The sequence below is a fragment of the Danio rerio genome, chromosome 22, assembly GCF_052040795.2.
Source record: "Danio rerio strain M-AB ecotype USA chromosome 22, GRCz13ab, whole genome shotgun sequence".
Lineage (NCBI taxonomy): Eukaryota > Metazoa > Chordata > Actinopteri > Cypriniformes > Danionidae > Danio > Danio rerio.
Genome location: NC_141042.1, coordinates 30,935,261 through 30,954,224, shown reverse-complemented (window position 1 = coordinate 30,954,224; position 18,964 = coordinate 30,935,261). Strand labels below are relative to the sequence as shown.

Genomic DNA, 18,964 nt, shown 5'->3' with positions numbered 1-18,964 from the left:
AATTTTATTTTTGTTTTTTATTTTTTATTCCAAAGCCTCTTACAAATGTGTAAATGTAAGTTTTGTGAATTGGAAATAGGAAAAAATCTGCATAAATGACTTAAATGAAAATACATTTTGATTGATAAAACAATAATGATAATAATGATAATAATAATAATGATAATAATAATAATAATAATAATTATTATTATAAAATAATAATTATAATAATAATAATAATAATTATTATTATTATTATTACTATAGCCTTAACCACATTACTGGTCTTCAAACATGATGTTTAAAAGTTAAATATACATAAAAACTGATTGTTACATTCCTGTGTTGCGTGATTAATATATGTTTTTTTTCTCGCTAGTCTCTCTCTCTCTCTGCGCTCGATTGCTCTCTACCTCTCTCCCGCTTCCACCTACACAGTGGCTCCGATTGGCTACCACTGCCCAGCTGTTTGCTGTGCCCCCCCTGATGTCACCCAAGGTCTCCAATCCAGCCTCTGACACAATGGCATAAAAGTGGTGAAAGGACACACCTCGGGAGGCCCTGAATTTCTGTGTTGTGCTGTGTGTCAGTGAATTTGATATCCGTTAACTGAGTGTTACAATTTGGTATCTGTCCGTTGTTATTTGTCTGTTCTCCATTTGTCTACCGTCAGTGTTATTCGCATCTGAGGTTGGAGAGTGGGACAGGTAAGAATGTCGTGTGACATACATTGTGCACAGGTAGTTTGAATATCTCTGTAGTAGACACACTAGGTAAGGGCCGTGCTCCACCCACTGTACTTTTGTTTTCTTATCATATATTAGAGTAGGTTAGGTAGTGCGTAATAGACGTGAAGATTTCTTTTTAAATAACTACAGTATTTTTCTTTTGGATAGTTAGGGTAGAAGTTGGGCCAATAGATTGTTTCGTTTTATTTATTTCTATTGTTTGGATGCCTCCCGCGTCTCATTTCTCCAACTCTCCCATCTATCTGGTCAAACGTCTTGTGTCCCATTTGTTATCTGTAAATATCAATGTATCTTTGTAAATATTTAATGTTCTTTCTATACACATATTTTTTTTGCATTTATTATTATCACTATATTTGTAAATAAACTCACTTCATTGCATTTAGCTAGTCTTGGTGTTTTGTCCCTCACTTGTTGATATTATGTGTTTGCTTATATGTTTCACCCAAAACTAATGTTACTCCCCTTCCCCTTGACTTACAATCTTTAAAATCATAACAGTGATATAAATCATAAAGAACATAAAATATAAATAAAAAGTTAACAATATAAATATATAATTAAATTATTGTAAAATATGTATAACTATTTATTAATATTACGTCAATTACATTTTTTGTATTGAAAAGTAATTCAATATTTTTCTAATATATTTTGTTACACAAACTTGAATACATTCTTAAAGTCATTGTATACTATTATATATTTTATAATTTTATACAACAGCTCAGTCTGGTTCTCAAATCTGATTGGAAGATAGCCGTGATATATTTAAGTAATATCGGCACCCGTACAGCCTCTTTACCCTTTGTGTATTACTCCGCCCACATACAGCCAGCCAAAAAGCAGACACTACAGATCTAAAGTTTAAAAGACGCTTGCTCAGCTGTTTAACTGTAAGCTTATGATTTGAATCCAACGCGGGGTTTTTGAGACTCTTCATGTTTGATTTTGTTTTTATATACACAATTATGCCATCAAACTGTTGTATAAACGCAATATCACACTAGTAGCAGTGTGATATAGCTGTATATCGGCACTGGTGGCGTGCGTTGGGACGAGGCTGCAAGCTGAGTGCCTTAGTGCCCCCACCAGTGCCCCAATATACAGCCATATCGCACTGCTACGACTCATATAAAGTCTATATCATATCATGTATTATTATATTATCATTATTATATTGTTACATTGTATTACGTTATTATATTTGAATATATAATATATTTTAATTATGTACATGACGTTATTAAATATATATATATATATATATATATATATATATATATATATATATATATATATATATATATATATATATATATATATATATATTTAAAGAGAGAGAGAGAGAGAGAGAGAGAGAGGGAGACAGACAGACAGACAAACAGACATATTGATAACAATAAAAAAAAGCCACAAAATAATGGTGGGTACATTTTAAATAAATGATAAATTACATTATATTGTAATATTCACAATAATTTTGCATAATCAGATTTAAATATAATAGTTATTAAATAAATATAAAATATTTTTGTATTATTAAACATATATAATTGTACAATATAATATTCTATGGCTGCACGATATTGGAAAAATCTGATATATTTTAATTTTCTGTGATAAATATTGTGATATAAATATCATTTATTCAAAAGATAGTTTGAATAGCACTCTTTGATTTGATTGAACCCAATTTATACTTCGGCGCATGCCTTGCGCACTGCTGTGCATTTATACTTCTGCATGCTTTTTGTGTTGCTCTGCTAACACTTCCGAAACGCTAGCAGTAAGTTTTTATGTTGCTCTGTGACAAGTTTCTTCGGTGGCGTTTTGTTTTTCTGAACGCTACCTTAAGTAGCTAAAACTTGTTCATTGAATAGCCAACAGAAAAAAAAAATGCTTTTCTTACTTTCTTTTGTCTTGTTATCAAATATCAAAAAACTCTTAGAGCAAGTTCATTTTATTCATATTATATGGGTGAAAGTGAAAGTTTTTGTTTTGAGATGTAGATATTTGGATAAGACAGAAATTTTAAGTAGGATTTTTACTTTTTTTTGCATAAACTAAAATCTAAATTTATATGGAATCTACTATCTAAATTCCATATAAACACAGCGATTAAATACAATTGTAGCTCCTGCTCAACTATAATTCAGACTCAACATTGCATATCTTTGCGATGTGACTTTGCGGATGCGAACATTGCAATATTAGTGCTGAAATGATATATTGTGCAGCCCTATGATATTCGGTTAAAATATTTAATACTTAAAAAAAATTACTAATAACTTTAGCATATAAAATGTTTACTTTGTTTATAAAAATATATTTGTTTTTATTCATTTAAAAAATTTATATTAAAGCTTAACCTCAAGCAAAGCAAATCCTTAGATGACACAACATTCAATCTAATGGTCCACTTTAATGATCAGATGTCCTTCATTATCTTTCCTGATTTCTTAATCTCCAAAATGTGTTTAATGAAAAGATAAAAAAGCACATTATAGCTTTATAACTTGTAAATACCTTTCAGTGGTATCGAGATGCCTTCATCTGTGATCTATAAAAGACAGAGAGGGAAAAACATTGCATTAAGAGAAAAGTCAAACAGGGATGAATAACAAAGAGCTGGCGGCCTTTTAAAACTGCAGACTACAAAGACCGAATATATAAAAGATTCATTCTGCTGTTTTTCTGCCACAGATGGAGCAGCACAACAGAACAGTCACATAAAACACTGGTCGATAAACCTGAATCAGAATGGACGTCTTTCCTTTACTTGTTCCGATAAAGATAACAAATGTTTGACACTTTCTCTACATTCCAAACCTAGGCTTCCTCTCTGCTGACACTGGCAGTTTTTACAGAAAACTCAACCAAACCAAATTCATAACAGGCTGGTTTTCACACTCCAGAGACAGCGAATATGCAGACTTATTATATAATACAGATGTGTAACAAAACATTCATTTTCTTCATTAACAGTCGTGCCATTCACATGTACAGTATCAGTTTCTAAATATTATATTTAAGTCTTGAATTGTTTGTGTTGCTAAAATTAATCTTAACAATATTAATAAATTCAATACATGATTTAAAGTATATATTTTATATACACATGCAGTAAATTTAGTTGCAAGTAAATCAATGATTAGAATTTTTATGGAATTTTAAATAGAAAAAAAATTGCTACGAATCAACTGGTGCATCCGAACGAACAAACGAACGAACGACGAACAAACAACCGAACGACTAACTGACCGAACGAATGAACAAACAAATAATGAATAAATAAATGAACGACTACTTTGTGTATTTATCTTAATTTTTGCACTGCTGTGTATTTTATTTTACACTGCAGTGGATTTTACTTTGCTCCTTAAGTAAAACTTGTATCAGAACTGCAGCAATGGTTTGTCAGTTTTTCAACCTCTGACAAAAGGGTTGATGGTTGCCTAGTTATGAAAGATGCCAAGGGAGTACGAGCGCATTGAAAATGGTGAAGGAATCCACAAGCTTGCTTTTTCACTTGTGAGTTTGGGGTTTCGTCATCAACACCTCAGACCAGAATAACACACACATGAAAATGAGTGCTATGGCTTGCAGAAGTGAGGAGATTATGAATAAAAAAGGATGTAATGATGTCGCCAAAGTGGCCTTTTGATTTCTTGATTTTTTGTGCATCCCAGACACTAGCACCCCATCTAAAAGATTTTTTTTAGCATAGGGTAATGTAGTCATTCAACTTTTTATTACAGTTTGTAATGTTGCAATGTGCATTTAAATAATGACAGCTAGTTCCTTTACTTGAAAGCTCAGATTTGATTATCATAATTATAGGGTTACTGTATCGTTTTTTTTTGCCATCCTACAGATGTTGATGTTTGCTTTGATTGTTCAGCATTTACATTTTACCCTTTGTCAAATTTTTATTTTAATTTTATTATAATTAAGAGTCTTTTTAACACTTATGTTTATTTTATAATAAGACAAGAAATTAGATTTTTGTTTTGTTTTTTGTTTTAGACTACTGAAACTATTTGCCTAAGTATTGTTGGTGAATTAAAATACTGTGGTTAAAAAAATAAACTAATATTCCTAAATTGATTGTTAAAAAATATTCAATAATCATCGATACCAAATGATATGAAGCATTGCATTGTGATAATTTTAAGCTCTAAAATGCATTTCTTAATCTAACCATACTTTCACCCTTTAAAAAAAAACATTTTTCCTAATAAAACTTGTTCAAGAAAAAAAAAAGTTTCGAAAAAGAAAACTTTTCCCATAAAAAAAATCTATAAAGATTCTAAATGTAATACATATACTATTTTAATAAATGAATGCAATGTCTCTCACTGTTCATATATTACCCAGTCCCATACATTATAAAACTGGCTGTGTATTTCTATATATCTTGCCTAAAGCTTTAATAGCTCACTTGATTTCAAAATCCTTCACTTGTAAGTTATCATGATGTTTAAATAATCAGCCAATAATGTTTTGTAACAGATGTTAACCTGCTGAGCACATCCACACGATACGCACACGTCTCTCCAGACTACAAACAGTCCACACTCATTAAACACATCCTAAAACAGAACTATCACTAAATGCCTTGTAAAAGAGAGAGATGGTAAAAAATAAAACTGGTAATAACAGTGTGGTGTGTCTTGAAGCAGTACTAGACAAAAAGTGATGCACTGCACTACTCTGTCAGGCTGCTTTAGCACACAGCCGCTGGTCTAATGCAAATAAACAAGCACTTTCATAGCGTTTCAAGTTTAAACCTGTGGAATTTTTCTGGCAAGGAACGTTTTTCGGGTCTTCTAATGGCATCTGCAGCCCTGTGTCGGCGAGCTGTTGTTTTGTGGTTTGTAGCAAGAACAGCCAATTAAAATACTAGAATAACAGATGTCCTTCATTAAACAAACAGGCAAAAATCGAACTGCGTGATTGGCCGAACTGAAGACATGTGTTAGAATCAGATCCAGTGGATCAAACCGAGAGGCCTGATGCAATATGAAGAGATCAGGAAAAAGGTGTTAAAGGTTGAAACTTTAGTCACACTTTAGGTTCTGTTAGATACTTGCAGCATTTATTAATCATAGTTCGACATATGAATGCTAACACATTCACATTTATTCATTTGTCCAAAGTGACTTACAATTGAGGAAGCATGCAGCAATTCAACAGGAAGAGGAAATACACACAACAAGTGCTAACTATACGAAGGAACTGTTAGTGCTCAGAGAATTAAGTGATAGAGTAAGAAGGAGGAGTTTTTTATGGAAGGGGGGTGGGGGTGTGGAGTAATTTTAAGAAAGTGTCTTGTGCAATTGTTGGTTAAAGTGACAGGGAGATGAAAGAGTGTGCTTTCTACAGGTGGTTTGTCAAGCCCACTAACCTGTGTGAAGCACCCTTCATAAATGGACAACGTTGTGTTTTTTAGACATGGAGAGGGAGTGGGGAGTAATTTTAAGAAAGTGTCTTGTGCAATGTGCAAAAACTGTTGCAAAGTGTTTGTTAAAGTGTCAGAGAGATGAAAGAGCATGTTATCTACAAGTGGTTTGTGAAGCCCACTCACTATTACCAGGGATGTGTTTCACTCACCACAACTGTCCCGTTGGCTTCGGCCTGGATTGTGTCATAGTGGAGTCTGCTGAACTCCAGCTCCATGATGGAAGGCACTTCTACTTTGGTTGTTGATCTTTCACCTCCTACATTTGTCTTTGAACTCTTTTGGTTACCTGTCTGAAGTATGAAGAAACAAAGAAATCAGAGATGAAAACCAACCTCTAGACTTTATACATTTACTATAAATGAATAAAAGTGCACCCAAATGTGCAGGTTTCTGTAGTGTGGCTCACAGTCAACTGAATGTTTCATCGGACGTAATGAAAAACAAACAAAATCCACTTTTCTAACACTTAAATGAAAAACACAATGTTTTCCCTTACATTAGATGCATTTCTCATTTCTCTTGCATGTCAAAGTGAAAAGTGAAAACATCAAGCGAAACTGACAAACACCTGAGCCGCATTGCTGTAAAATCAGCCTCAAACATCCTGTGATCAAAACATTGTGTTTCAAAACTAAATGCCTCTCATACTAAAGCACAATAAAAGATTTGTTCATCAGTCATGAAAAAACTATGCAAACTGAAAACGTGTTCAGCTTGGACAAACACTACGGATAATGACAATGAAATGGAGTTTGAGTTGTCGTAGTAAACAAGGGCGAACTCAAAACACTGCAAACATACTGAACACATGTAGACATCAAAAGACAGATTGAGATGGAGATAAGCTGAAATGAGTCAACATTTGTTTAGCCTAGTGTTCAGGCTGTTTTAAAGCTTCTTCAAGTAAAGAGTTATGTGGCCGATTCTTGAGGACTATCAATCAAATAAAATCAAATAATACAAAATAAAATAAATAAATAAATAAAATTATAATAAAAATATAATAAATAAATAAAAATTATTTAATTTAAATATAAATAGGAATATAAAGTAACAAATAAATTAAATAAAAATAATAAAAATCAAATAAATAAATCAAATATTACAAAATAAAATAAATACAAATAAACAAATAAAAATAAATACAAATATAAATGAATAAAGTAAGAAAGAAAACAAATATGTTTTTGGTTTCTTTTTAAGAAAAGAAACTAAATGTTCACCATTTTCAAAAAAAATCTATATTATAGTTGTATATCAACTCACTCAGAAAATGTAAATATGTATATTTAGTCGCTTGTTATTTTGCTGGTGTTTGACTGGTAGATATGTCAACTGTTTTCCTTTCAGTAATAAATGCTGGCTTTTGTTTGAAATGTGTTTGGGTTTGATTTATAAATGAATGGTTCATTAAAGTCTACCAAACTATCAGAAAACAATAATACATTTTAAGCTGTTTTGTTGCATTGAAAATGGTTTAAACTAAGTAGACATTTGTTAGCTGTACTTTGAATCAATTCATTCAGATCCTTTCTGTCAGGTAAATGCTATAGTAGGGAAAAATGACAATGAATGGATAATGAAGCTTTTGAAGATGGAAAGACTCTAAAAGTAGCCATAAGAGTTAAATGAATCATTTGTCGAGCCAGATCTTTTTATTAAATCAGTTGATTTAGTTTGCAAAACCATCCAAAGTAAACTCCCTCTGTTAATGATCCAGACCGGAGCAGAAGACTATCAGTGAATAATGAAGTTTTGTTCTTTTTCTCAGGAAAAAAAATATTTATTACATAAAAAGAGGTATTTAAGACTATTATATTTTCAAAGCCATTGATTTTTAGTCTCTCTTCTTTTAAAAAAAAGTAAAAAAGAAGTTTGAAATACCCAAGCAGTGGTTTAATGTTGGCAAATATTTAGATACAGTCCACAATGCTAAGACTAAAAGCAAAGTTTATTTAAATATGCAAATATAGGTTGAGCATTTTCCTCTTAGTAAACAAAATAAACTAAAACAGTAAATATTGCGGCAAGCAGCAATTAAGAGGCCAAGCAGTTCAGAGCCATAATGAGCAAAGCAGTCCAGAGGCGGAATTAGCAAAGCAGCCTAAGCAGAGGTCAAAAGCAACAAGGGAGCACCGGACTAAGTGAAACAATGCCTTTTTAAAATACTTTTTAAGTCTGTTTCACTTAAAATATCCGAAAAATACTAAAAACAAATTAACATATTAGTTAATTATTGGTTTCTACCTTTTGACCAATATGTGGCAGAGTTACAAATCTGATGTGTTGTGGTCAGTGTTAGGTGATATTGAAGAACCTAAAGATTTTTTGTCCATTTTTTTAAGACAGACAGCCTTAGACGAAATAAACTAAACTACTGTAAAACAGTCAAAACTTAAATGACAGGGGTACAAAAACAACAGCTAAGAAGCCATGTTAGCATTGAAAAATAGATATTTGCAACAGCCTTTTAATTTAGCACTTTTTTTGCTTCCACATTTTTTACTACCACAACTACTTTAGTAAAAGAATTTTCATAGTATTAAACACACAAAATGTGTATTTTTTCCATTAAAATTGCTTCAATGTCTACTTTAAAGCAGCTCTTTAATGTTTATGCTTGACTTCTTTGCATCTGACCTTTACGAACCAAACAGAGCAAATGAAATTGAAGATTTTTACTAAAGAAGACAGAGCCTCTAAGCCACACCCACCTTATCATCACAGCAGACAAATGGCTTCTCATAGGCTTTTACCAGAATGAACAAATATTTCTGAAAGTTCACAAATATTTCTGAAAGTTCAATGAGGCAGGCTGCTTTGAACACCGCAAGTGAACAAACCAACTTCGTTTTACTGCTATTGAGTCTAAAATTATGTGTCACCAGTGGTGAATTTATGTGAACTTGTACTATAGTTATCAGTTATAATGGTTATAGTCATCATATATTCCGAAAAGTAAAAACCAAAAGTGCCATTTTCAACAGATAAGTTTCAGCAAAAATTTATTACATTCGTACTTTCTTTACTGTCGTTTTTCTCACTTTTATTATCTGCTTGTGTGTTTTGCAATTGCGAGGAAAAAGCACCGTACGTTCTGAGACTACAAATTCATGTAAATGTTGCTCAAAGTAGTTTGGATGCCATAGTTTTCAGTTTATCACCGCAACTTAAACTTTAAAACAATAAGAAAGAAAAACTAAAAAAATGCTTTGCTAATTTGAGTCTTTTGATACATGTTAAATGTGCACGAGTGCGAGCGCGATCAAAAAGTTGCTAGCTGCAGTACACTTAAAGGTCACTAGTGTCACTAACAACAAGGTATTTGAATTCTTTGGCATTACATCAGAGTCTTAAGATAACGTTCAGTCTATTGTAATGTTAAATGTGCATGAGTGTTCGCACAATTAAAATTTTGCTAGCTGCAGTTCACTTAACGGCCACTGGAGTCACAAACAACAAGGTTTCTAAATTATGTCATTACATCAAAGTCTTTAGATAACGTTCAGTCTATTGTAATGTTACATGTGCATGAGTGTTCGCACAATTAAAATGTTGCTGGCTGCAGTTCACTTAAGGTCACTGGTGTCGCTAAAAACAAGGTTTCTGAATTATTTGTCATTACATCAAGAGCAGGGCATGACAATAAGGCCTGCCCGATGGCCCGGGGCCAGTGCTGCCTTGTCACAAAAGTTTGGCTGCGATTGTCTGTCAATTGTGTGTAAATACAATCTTAGGGTGCTTTCACACACTTTCACGTTTAATTCCTAAGCTGTCTGGTTTCCCGTTAATTGGCACGGTTTGTTTGGCATATGTGAATCCAGCAATCGCGCTGCACATCCGCGCCAAATCAATCAGTCCGAGATTATCTGAGATTGTCTCTGGTCGATTGAGTGGATCGAGTGTAAAACAATGCAACGAAATAACAAACCAAGCTATATCACTGTGTATTATGATTGTGTAATAGCCATATATATTGTTATGTTTCACAGCTGTCTTTTTCTTTGCGCTCAACATCACGAGCACTGCTCTATTTAAGCCCTCGCAATATGCCTTTAGCCGGGAGAGCTTGTGCGGAGGGGAGCTCTCAGTAAGGGACCATCGGAAAAGTGTTTTTTTTTTTTTTATACATAGGTGTTTTTTTTTTTTTGCTAAAATGACTTGTCATTCATGGTTGCATATGGTAACTTTCAAAACCTCTTCTTTTACCCTTACTTGTAAAAAAAAAAAAAAAAAGGCATTATATTGAGCAGGATGTCATTCGAGTGTGAGCATGATTAAAAGGTTGCTCGCTGCAGTTCATTTAATAGCAATTGGTGTCGCTAACAACAAAGTTTCTGAATTCTTTGTCATTACATCAAAGTCTTAAGGTCCATACAGTCTATTGTAATGTTACATGTGCACGAGTACGCACAAGATTAAAAAGTTGCTAGATGCAGTTTACTTAATGGCCACCAGTGTCGCTAAAAACAAGGTTTCAGAATTCTGAATGCAGCCCCTTTAAATCTTCATTTCATTCTTTATCTGTTACCTGAGTGTCTCTGATCCCCTCAGAGATCCGCTGCTCTTGCAGACCTCCAGACACGTCATTCACCTCATTGGCTCCTTCATCATCGCTGGACAGGACAACTGAAGGACACAGAGACAGATCATGTCGACCAATCAGAAGCAAGAACCAGAAACGCTTGCTAAAATTCCTTCGCACTAAAGCTCAGATGTTCTTAAAACTGGGAATCAGCAATTTTATATTAAATTAGGATTGAATAAAATACATTCCAGATTTCTGCACATCTAAATGTTCTAAAAAGAAAACAAAACAAGTGTCAGGCCAAGATAAACTTCTGATGCTACATTTTCCAATGAGGTAAACGCAAGTCTTGACAGATGTTTGTTTCAATAAACAGTTTGAATGTGCGTTTGAAAAGTTCTCATGATTAACATTGACTTAAGTCAAACGATGGACTCAACATTGCATTCTTACAATGTTTCTAATAAATTCCCATTCTAAGCTTTATGAGTTTTAATTTAGATCTTTTTTTCCTCCTCTTCGGCAGACGCTTCTCTTTAGCTGGTTCCCATAATGGGCTTTGAGAGAGAAGCAAGGACATGGGTAATCCTCTCTCTCTCCTTTTTTTTCATCCTTCACCTCCTTTCCCTTCCTCTTCCTGTCTACCAATCCATCAGAAAACAATAACAAATTCAATGCCGCCCATCTGTTTTTGCTACATTAAAAAATGGTTTGAATTGGACACATTTGTGAACTAAGAAGACATTTGTTAGCTATTCAGATCCTCTTGTTAGGTCATCACCAGAGGAAAAAATTACCAACTGAAGCTTTTAAAAATGGAAAAAGAATAAAAACTCTAAAGCCACACGAGAGCTTTGTAGGACTTAAATTTAAATTAATTTTAGAGCCAGATATTTTCAATGAATCCATTGCCCAAATAAATAAATTTTCTAATTGACTTGAAAACAACAAAGCTGCACAATACACGATTGCAATTCATTACTGGTGTTGAATTGTTATGTCTAAAGTCAACAGTAATGGAGAATAAAGTTTTTACAATGAACATGTCCCAGTTGATGACGAGGAGGTCGATGGTTCATCAGCATTCCTCTCTTGCAGACAGAGGTGTAATGGGCTTTACTCAGACCTTAAGGTCGGGATTGTAGTAATCTAGATTGTGAGAGTGAATGCTGCTATTCTGCACACCACACACTTAAAGACATTAATCTTCATAAGGTCATCCTTCAGCCAAGAACAATGGGATTATGTCTCAGGAAAGTCTTATTTTTCACCTGAAGGGTTCATCTGGCTTCATTCTAGGTTTAGGTTCATGCTGAATCTGCATCTCTTACTTTGGATTTCACTTGTTCCACTGGTTATGATTTATTATTTTATTTAGGAATGCACATATATATTGGCATTTAAGCTTTATTTATTTACTTTTTGCATAATTTACTTTCATTCTACACTTACACTCAATCCATTTTGCTTGTATCAATCCAGTTTACAATTTATTTATTTTTTTACAATTTGAAAGATTTTATATAGCAACAGATAGGGTTGGTTGACGTCAACCAATTTGGCATTGTATAGTGTATATGTCTAATGTGAAACATTGCAATGGACGATGGCACCGTCGTTGTAGGCGGTGGTGAATTATTTATTTATTAATAATTAATTAATTCATAATAAATGAATTAATTAATTATTTATTAATAATTAATTAATTCATAATAAATGTATTATTTGTAGCCTACTGTTTTAACTACATGACCTGTGTGGTCTTTGTTTAACACATAACCAAATCATAAATAAATAAAGATAAGTTACACACAAATTACCTCCTGTCAATCACTTTAAATTGGCAGAGTGATCTTTGTCGTTATCATTGTGTTGACAAACTTGGTTGGTAAAAAAGATGCACAACCAACACGAACCAATCAACAGTATCTGAGGTTTTCGCAAAAGTTACTAAGTACAAGCGTGAAAGCGAAAGATTGAAGCAGTGTACTGAAGCTGTGACACGTTAGCTGATAGATTCAAAAGACTAAAGAGTCATTAGATAGAGACCAGATTAATTAAATATCACGTTTAACAATTATAGTGAGATGAAATCCAGCAGTACATCCTTGATAAACTGTCCGACGTGCACAGCTCTTTGGGGTTTGGTGTTTAAAGCACCCGCTGACTGCATGGAGCTCATATGCTGCTGTGCATGCCTGTGGGCACTATGATACAACCAGGCGCAATGTGGCACAAGGCGCGACGCAATAGTTGTTTGCTAGTTTCAGCTTGGTGCAAGAGTCGTTTTGACATTTTGCGCCACGCTGTTTATATAGCAAATGCATTTGTGCTCAAATGTGCGCCCATTGGTGTTCTGATCTAAAAAAGCAGGCGTGTTTTGGCGCGTTGCTATTTTGAGAAACTATAATAGTCTGTTCTTTAGACCAGAACAAAGCCAGTTTAAAGTCTGGCGCAGAGTGCGCATCGCTTACACACTGCTTAATACACACAAGACCACACTTCGTTATTATTGTTCGTTTATTTGTTTGCTGGAAATTAGAACTGAATTTAGAAATAGTTTTGAAACAAATCTTTGTGCTTAAACAAAATGAATTATTTATAGGCTAATGGATGTCTGTGCGTACAAGGTTTCCTTATCCACGATAGCGAAAGTAGATTATGAGATGCCTTATCTCTCATTCTCGCGCTGTAGATGTTCTGTTTAACAGTTTTCTTGCCATTGAAATGCTCAGTTTTTCCACTTACACTAACTTTACATCATGTAATAGCAAACGTGCCATGGCTGGACACAACTGGCTCTTAAAGGGAATGGGAGATGAGACTCTGATTTGTTTATTCTCAAAACTAACCAATAACTCATTAAGAAAATAATCTCAACCCTTTTAGACCATGCGCCACGGCGCAAAGTAGATTTTCCATTCTTATATTAGCAAAAGTGGATTCTGATACACCCTGAAAGTGTTTGTGCTCTGCGCCCTGCTCTTTGCAAATGGACCGTCAAAATAGAGCCCTGTGTGTGTGTGTGTGTGTGTAGCCACATAATGTGTGTTTTTAGCGGTAAAGTGTGGAAGGAGGGCTTGTCAGAAATGCTAGATGAAGCGCCAGTGTGGATGTAGATCACTTTCATTCTAAACTGCCATTTTAAAACTAAGGCGTATTAGTGTAAACAGGGCCAAAACATCATGGAGACGTGATGGTGGGCTCTTCTGAATTGGGCCGTAACAGCAATTGTAAAGCTAGTTCTGGAAAGCACCCTGTGGTTATGAGTTTTGCGAAGGCACTCACATTTATTTGGATGGAGTCATCCTGACCTCCTGACCCTTTCCAAGAACAAGGTCTGGTGCCTCTGCCAACAAGTGCATTAAAAAATATATCTGCCATTAAAGACAAAGGCAGAATGTTTACTTTTTTCAAGAATTTATGGCCCAAGTTGGCATACACAGCCTGCAAAAAGCTGTTAAACGCACTACCAGCACACTGGAGGGTAAGAAAGTTTAAATAAGGCAGGTTTGCCCTCAAAACGATGTTTGTGGAAAAGAATAATGTGAAATAAAAGAAAAAGGAAGGTCACACATACTCGGCTCTGTGGAGCTGGGCTTGGTTCTCTTGTAGGTCTTGCAGAAACTCTGAGGCTTCCTTCTCAATTTGCTGCTGTAAAAAGACGCAAACGGATCTTTGCTCTTATTCTCTGCAGTCTCTGAGGTCAGGGGGTCTTTTCTAACAGGCACAGACGAGGCAGCCCTTTCCTCAGAGGTCCTCAGATGCCTGGCTGGAGCTTCCTGAACATGGAGGCCTGAGTGGTTGAACGGTTTGGAAACAGCTTTTTCTGTTCCGTTCTTGTGTTTGCTTGTTGCTTTCTGGAGTCATAAAGTGACAAAAACAACATGTTAGATGGCTAGGGATGCAACGATTAACTGATTTCACTATGAACCGTGCTTGAATCTATCACGATTATTTAAACGTAAAGGCTTCTCATCAATGCATTTCTGCATGGAACAAAACTGCTGCAACTAAACTAATACGCACGCACACTTGGTAAACTATGACTGAAGCTATTAAATAAGGACTGTTCATATATTGTTTTTTACACGCGTTTTTTTTTTACTTTTGCACTTCCCAGGCACACCTAGTTGAAAGAATGTCACAAGTGCACCGCGAGTCACATGACAAGAACTGACCAATCAGCTTCATACTTTGTAGAATTAGAATCATAATACCCGAGAACAAATTTCAGTATGACTAAAAAAACAATAATCCTAACATGATGAGCTTAAGAGTACTTGGTAAAACCTTTTGTTATACCTGGGGGGGGGGGGTATATTTACAAGTTCATGATATGAATATTACGTAACATGAGTCAATGTTCCAGGAAGGTTATAACTAGGGATGTCCAGACTCCAGATCCAATCACATGATCGGAAATTGTGCACGATCGGAACTGGACGTTACCTTCCAATCAGGACTCCAATATATATATATATATATATATATATATATATATATATATATATATATATAAGCGCTGTCAAAATTAGTGCATTAACGCATGCGATTAATTTTAAATAATTAACGCATTAAAAAAATTAACGCAATTAACGCAGTTGCAGGTTTTTTTTTTTACTTCCTGTTGTGGTGGATGTGTGTTTAACATGCAATAAATGTGGATAAGACCAAGGAAGCACTTTTTGAAGGCAAGTTTCAGTATAAAACAATTAGTCGCATCACCAGGCTCTCCAAAGTTTCATGCAATTTCGGGTGTTTCATTTTTAACTTTCGACTTCTATTATAAGTTGATACCGCATGGCGAACAGAAAGAAAATCCCCCGCATTTCGTAACTCTGTGTTCCTTTAAGGTAATAAAATCACTGCTTAGGCTACACGGTAGAATTTTAATAAGAGTATAATCTTAGTCATATTAAAATCAGAGTATTGGTGTCTTATGTGAATGTACTTAAAAAGTCTGGTGAAGTCGCGAGCTGTCAAAGACAGGGCATTACTTTAGCGTGTTTCCTCATTAAACGCAACGAGCGTATGCTTCGCGTTGTTGTGTCAGAATCCTTGTGAAATACAGTAATACTTTAGGACGCTTAGTTTAAGCAAATTTTATGAACGTGATCATGCTTGTTGAATTTGAGGGGAGTCGCTCTAGTATGGAAGGCCGTTGGGGCCAAAACGTCTGCAGCGCGTTTTGTGTGTGTGTGTCTGTGTCTGGCCCGTTGAGGGGTGTCAGGGGTGGAGTGAGCAACGTATCTGAGGAGGGGCGTGTGCGCGCGAGACGTACCTGAAGAACGGTGGGGGTGAGTTGCGCGTGGCATAGGCTACCTGAAGAGCTAGGAGGGATGCGGGGGAGAGGGGTGTGCAATGTATTTAACGACTGGTTTGCGAAAAATTATCATTCAATTGTGGCCATTTGGGAGTCTCTGTGCACTTGCGGGATACTCCTAGTCTTAGCAACTGGATGAATGTAAAGGAGGATTAAGCAAAATTGTTTCTACTCTATAACTAATGTTCTCAACTCACAGCAATAAAACTTACAATGAGTGCAACAGTTTGTATTCTATAGTTTATTATTATAATTTTTCATTTTCCATATCTGCAATTCCTGTATTTTGGCATTTTTTGCAGTCCACTTAGAATCCAACATGGAAATCAATGTTTTCTTTACTGGCATTGATTGTTTTGAAATTTAAATGTCATTAACATGCCTGTGTTTGGATTTCTTTAATAAATATGGCTGTCAAGCCAGGATCTTGATGGTTTATTGTGGCTATGTTGTTTACATGAAGAAATCATCAAGTGTTACAAGTTAAACAAAAATTCTATTAAACAATTATATTTTGAATTTTGAATTGAATTTAAATAGTTTTTTGTCTTGCGTTTCCATTAATTTCACATTTGAATAGGCAAAATTACAAGTTTCAGTATTTAAATGCGATTAATCACGATTAATTTTTTTTAAAGGTGCGATTAATTAGTTTTTTTTAATCGATTGACAGCACTAATATATATATATATATATATATATATATATATATATATATATATATATATATATATATATATATATATATATATACATACATGCAGCATGACATCACTTTGTTGCAATGACATCATTGGTTAAATGACGGTGAAGTAGAAAACAAAAGCAGTTTGAAGCAGAAAGTTTGACTATGTTTGCAGTCTGGAGGTATTATAAAGTTGATAATAACAACATTGCCATAGCAAACTGTGAGATATGCATACTTGGGATTGCCTGACAGGTATTTTAGGTTTAGGTGCTATTTGTTTTTATAATAGATTTTTTTATATATTTACTGTTGCACTAAAGTACAAAAGCAAAGAATTGATGTTATTTATTACTTGATTTTTCAAGCTACCTCACAGAAGTGCTCTGATTGTTAACAGAGTTGTTGAATGTTAAAATAAGGTGAATTAAATCAAAAATAGGAAGCATCCTGGATCAGGACATCCCTAGTTGCAAAATCCATTTCACCTATTTTATGATTCTTTATATTCTATTTTAATCATTTTATGTCTTTCTAGGGTGTTGTAAGGCAGTGCTTCCCAAAGTGGGGGTCGGGACCAAGGGATTAAGGCATAATTATATTTTATTTTGGTCAAGTTATTATTTTTTGTTCCTAAAACTTGTAAAGTGACAAGACTTTTGTCAGGTAGTGTATAAGAAAAACAAAGTACATTTTTCTTTGTGATATTTGGCACCAGTTTATCGAGAAATGACGAGTTTATTCTCTTTGACTTATTGTATGGAAATGGTGCTTTATTTCAAAATATATATTGCGAAATTCCAGTTGTGTGAATAATTGTAATTGACAACCTTTGATGGAAACATAGGTAATAAATGACATGAGCATCAACTTACCTCAAAAACAGAGGCTGCAGATGTCACTTTGTAGTCTTCTGAAGACGTCGCCCTTTGCGTCTCCTTGACCTGAGAGTGGCCTTGTGTTCCTTCTGTTTCTTCTTCCTCCAATTCCTCAGAATCCAGGCCTAAAAAGACAGAACGACTTGGTTAAATAATGAAATTGGGAAGGCTCTGGGATTTTACAAGCAGTGCATACTGTTTTTTTTTTCCCCTCTTTAGGCAGTCCCAAGTACATATAAAACGGCCTTATTGACCAAACATCATTTCTCGACTTTGGTGGAGGTCACATCAGCCACGAAACGAAAGGGTGAACTCGGCGAAATCCCAAGAGACGGGGGAAGTAGACAGAGAGAAAGACCGTTTTAACAGATCCATAAAGTTAAGCATTTGTTTATTTATCAGCTATCCGAAGCCAGGAAAAGTGTGATGGCGTCCAATACTATGTAGAGCAGGAGTGAAGGAGGGTCAGGCAGCTGCGAGATGTTAAACATGACGCCCGAAGCTCCGTGGAACGAAGGAGGAAAGACACAAAAGCGGATCATTAAAGGTACTTCGAGATGCAGAGACCAAGTAAAAGCCAAAAAACCAGGGCATTTTCCCTCATTAGCTTCTTGATAATCTACATCAGATATCTCAGCCAAAGTTTACAGTTTACTTTAACTGCTTATTTAGTTTAACGATCCAACTCATTAAAGGGAAAACTGGGAATTACGCAGGAGTAGTCATGCTATGGTGTATTTTCGTGTTTTGGCAAGACTTAGTATAAAGTCAATTTTGTTTTCAATTTATGGTTAATTTTTATTGCACATTTGTGTGTTTTCTGATATAATGTGAGGGGTTTGTGCATATCTCACAACCAGAATTCTAAAAGGGTTGCCATGTAATAATAAGTGTTAAATATATTACAGTAATATAGGATACATTTTTATACACAGAGAACAGCATATCTAATAATACATACTTAAATTGTGTATACTTTGAGATGTATGAAGTGTGTACATTTATATAAATGTATATTTAGTATCATTACCTATTAATATTTAATTGCAAATGTATTATTAACAAGAAATAAAAGTTTACATTAAAAATAGAACACCAAAAAAACAAATACTATTATTGGTATGTTTTATTGTTTATTATAATTATTAATAATAATAACAATAATTATAATAATATTATTATAATAGATGTATTAATATACACTCACTGGCCACTTTATTAGGTACACCTTACTAGTACCAGGTTGGACCCCCTTTTGCTTTCAGAACTGCCTTAATCATTCGTGACATAGATTTAATGAGGCGCTGGAAATATTCCTCAGAGATTTTGCTCCATATTGGCATGACAGC

General features: G+C 34.4%; 1 protein-coding gene across 3 annotated transcripts in view; it reads right to left on the bottom strand.

Annotated features, from left to right (window-relative positions):
• Nucleotides 1-18,964, bottom strand: part of senp7b (SUMO specific peptidase 7b) — an 80,957-nt gene that overhangs the window by 54,519 nt on the left and 7,474 nt on the right. For all 3 annotated transcript variants that reach the window (XR_015520966.1, NM_001122946.1, XM_087302068.1), the window contains 5 exon segments: nucleotides 17,613-17,740; nucleotides 14,307-14,586; nucleotides 10,730-10,827; nucleotides 6,348-6,488; nucleotides 3,261-3,294 (listed from right to left, as the gene is read on the bottom strand). Coding sequence is in view for 2 of the 3 variants with exons in the window: in NM_001122946.1 (NP_001116418.1) it covers nucleotides 3,261-3,294; nucleotides 6,348-6,488; nucleotides 10,730-10,827; nucleotides 14,307-14,586; nucleotides 17,613-17,740 (681 nt within the window). In the remaining variant the exon portion in view is untranslated.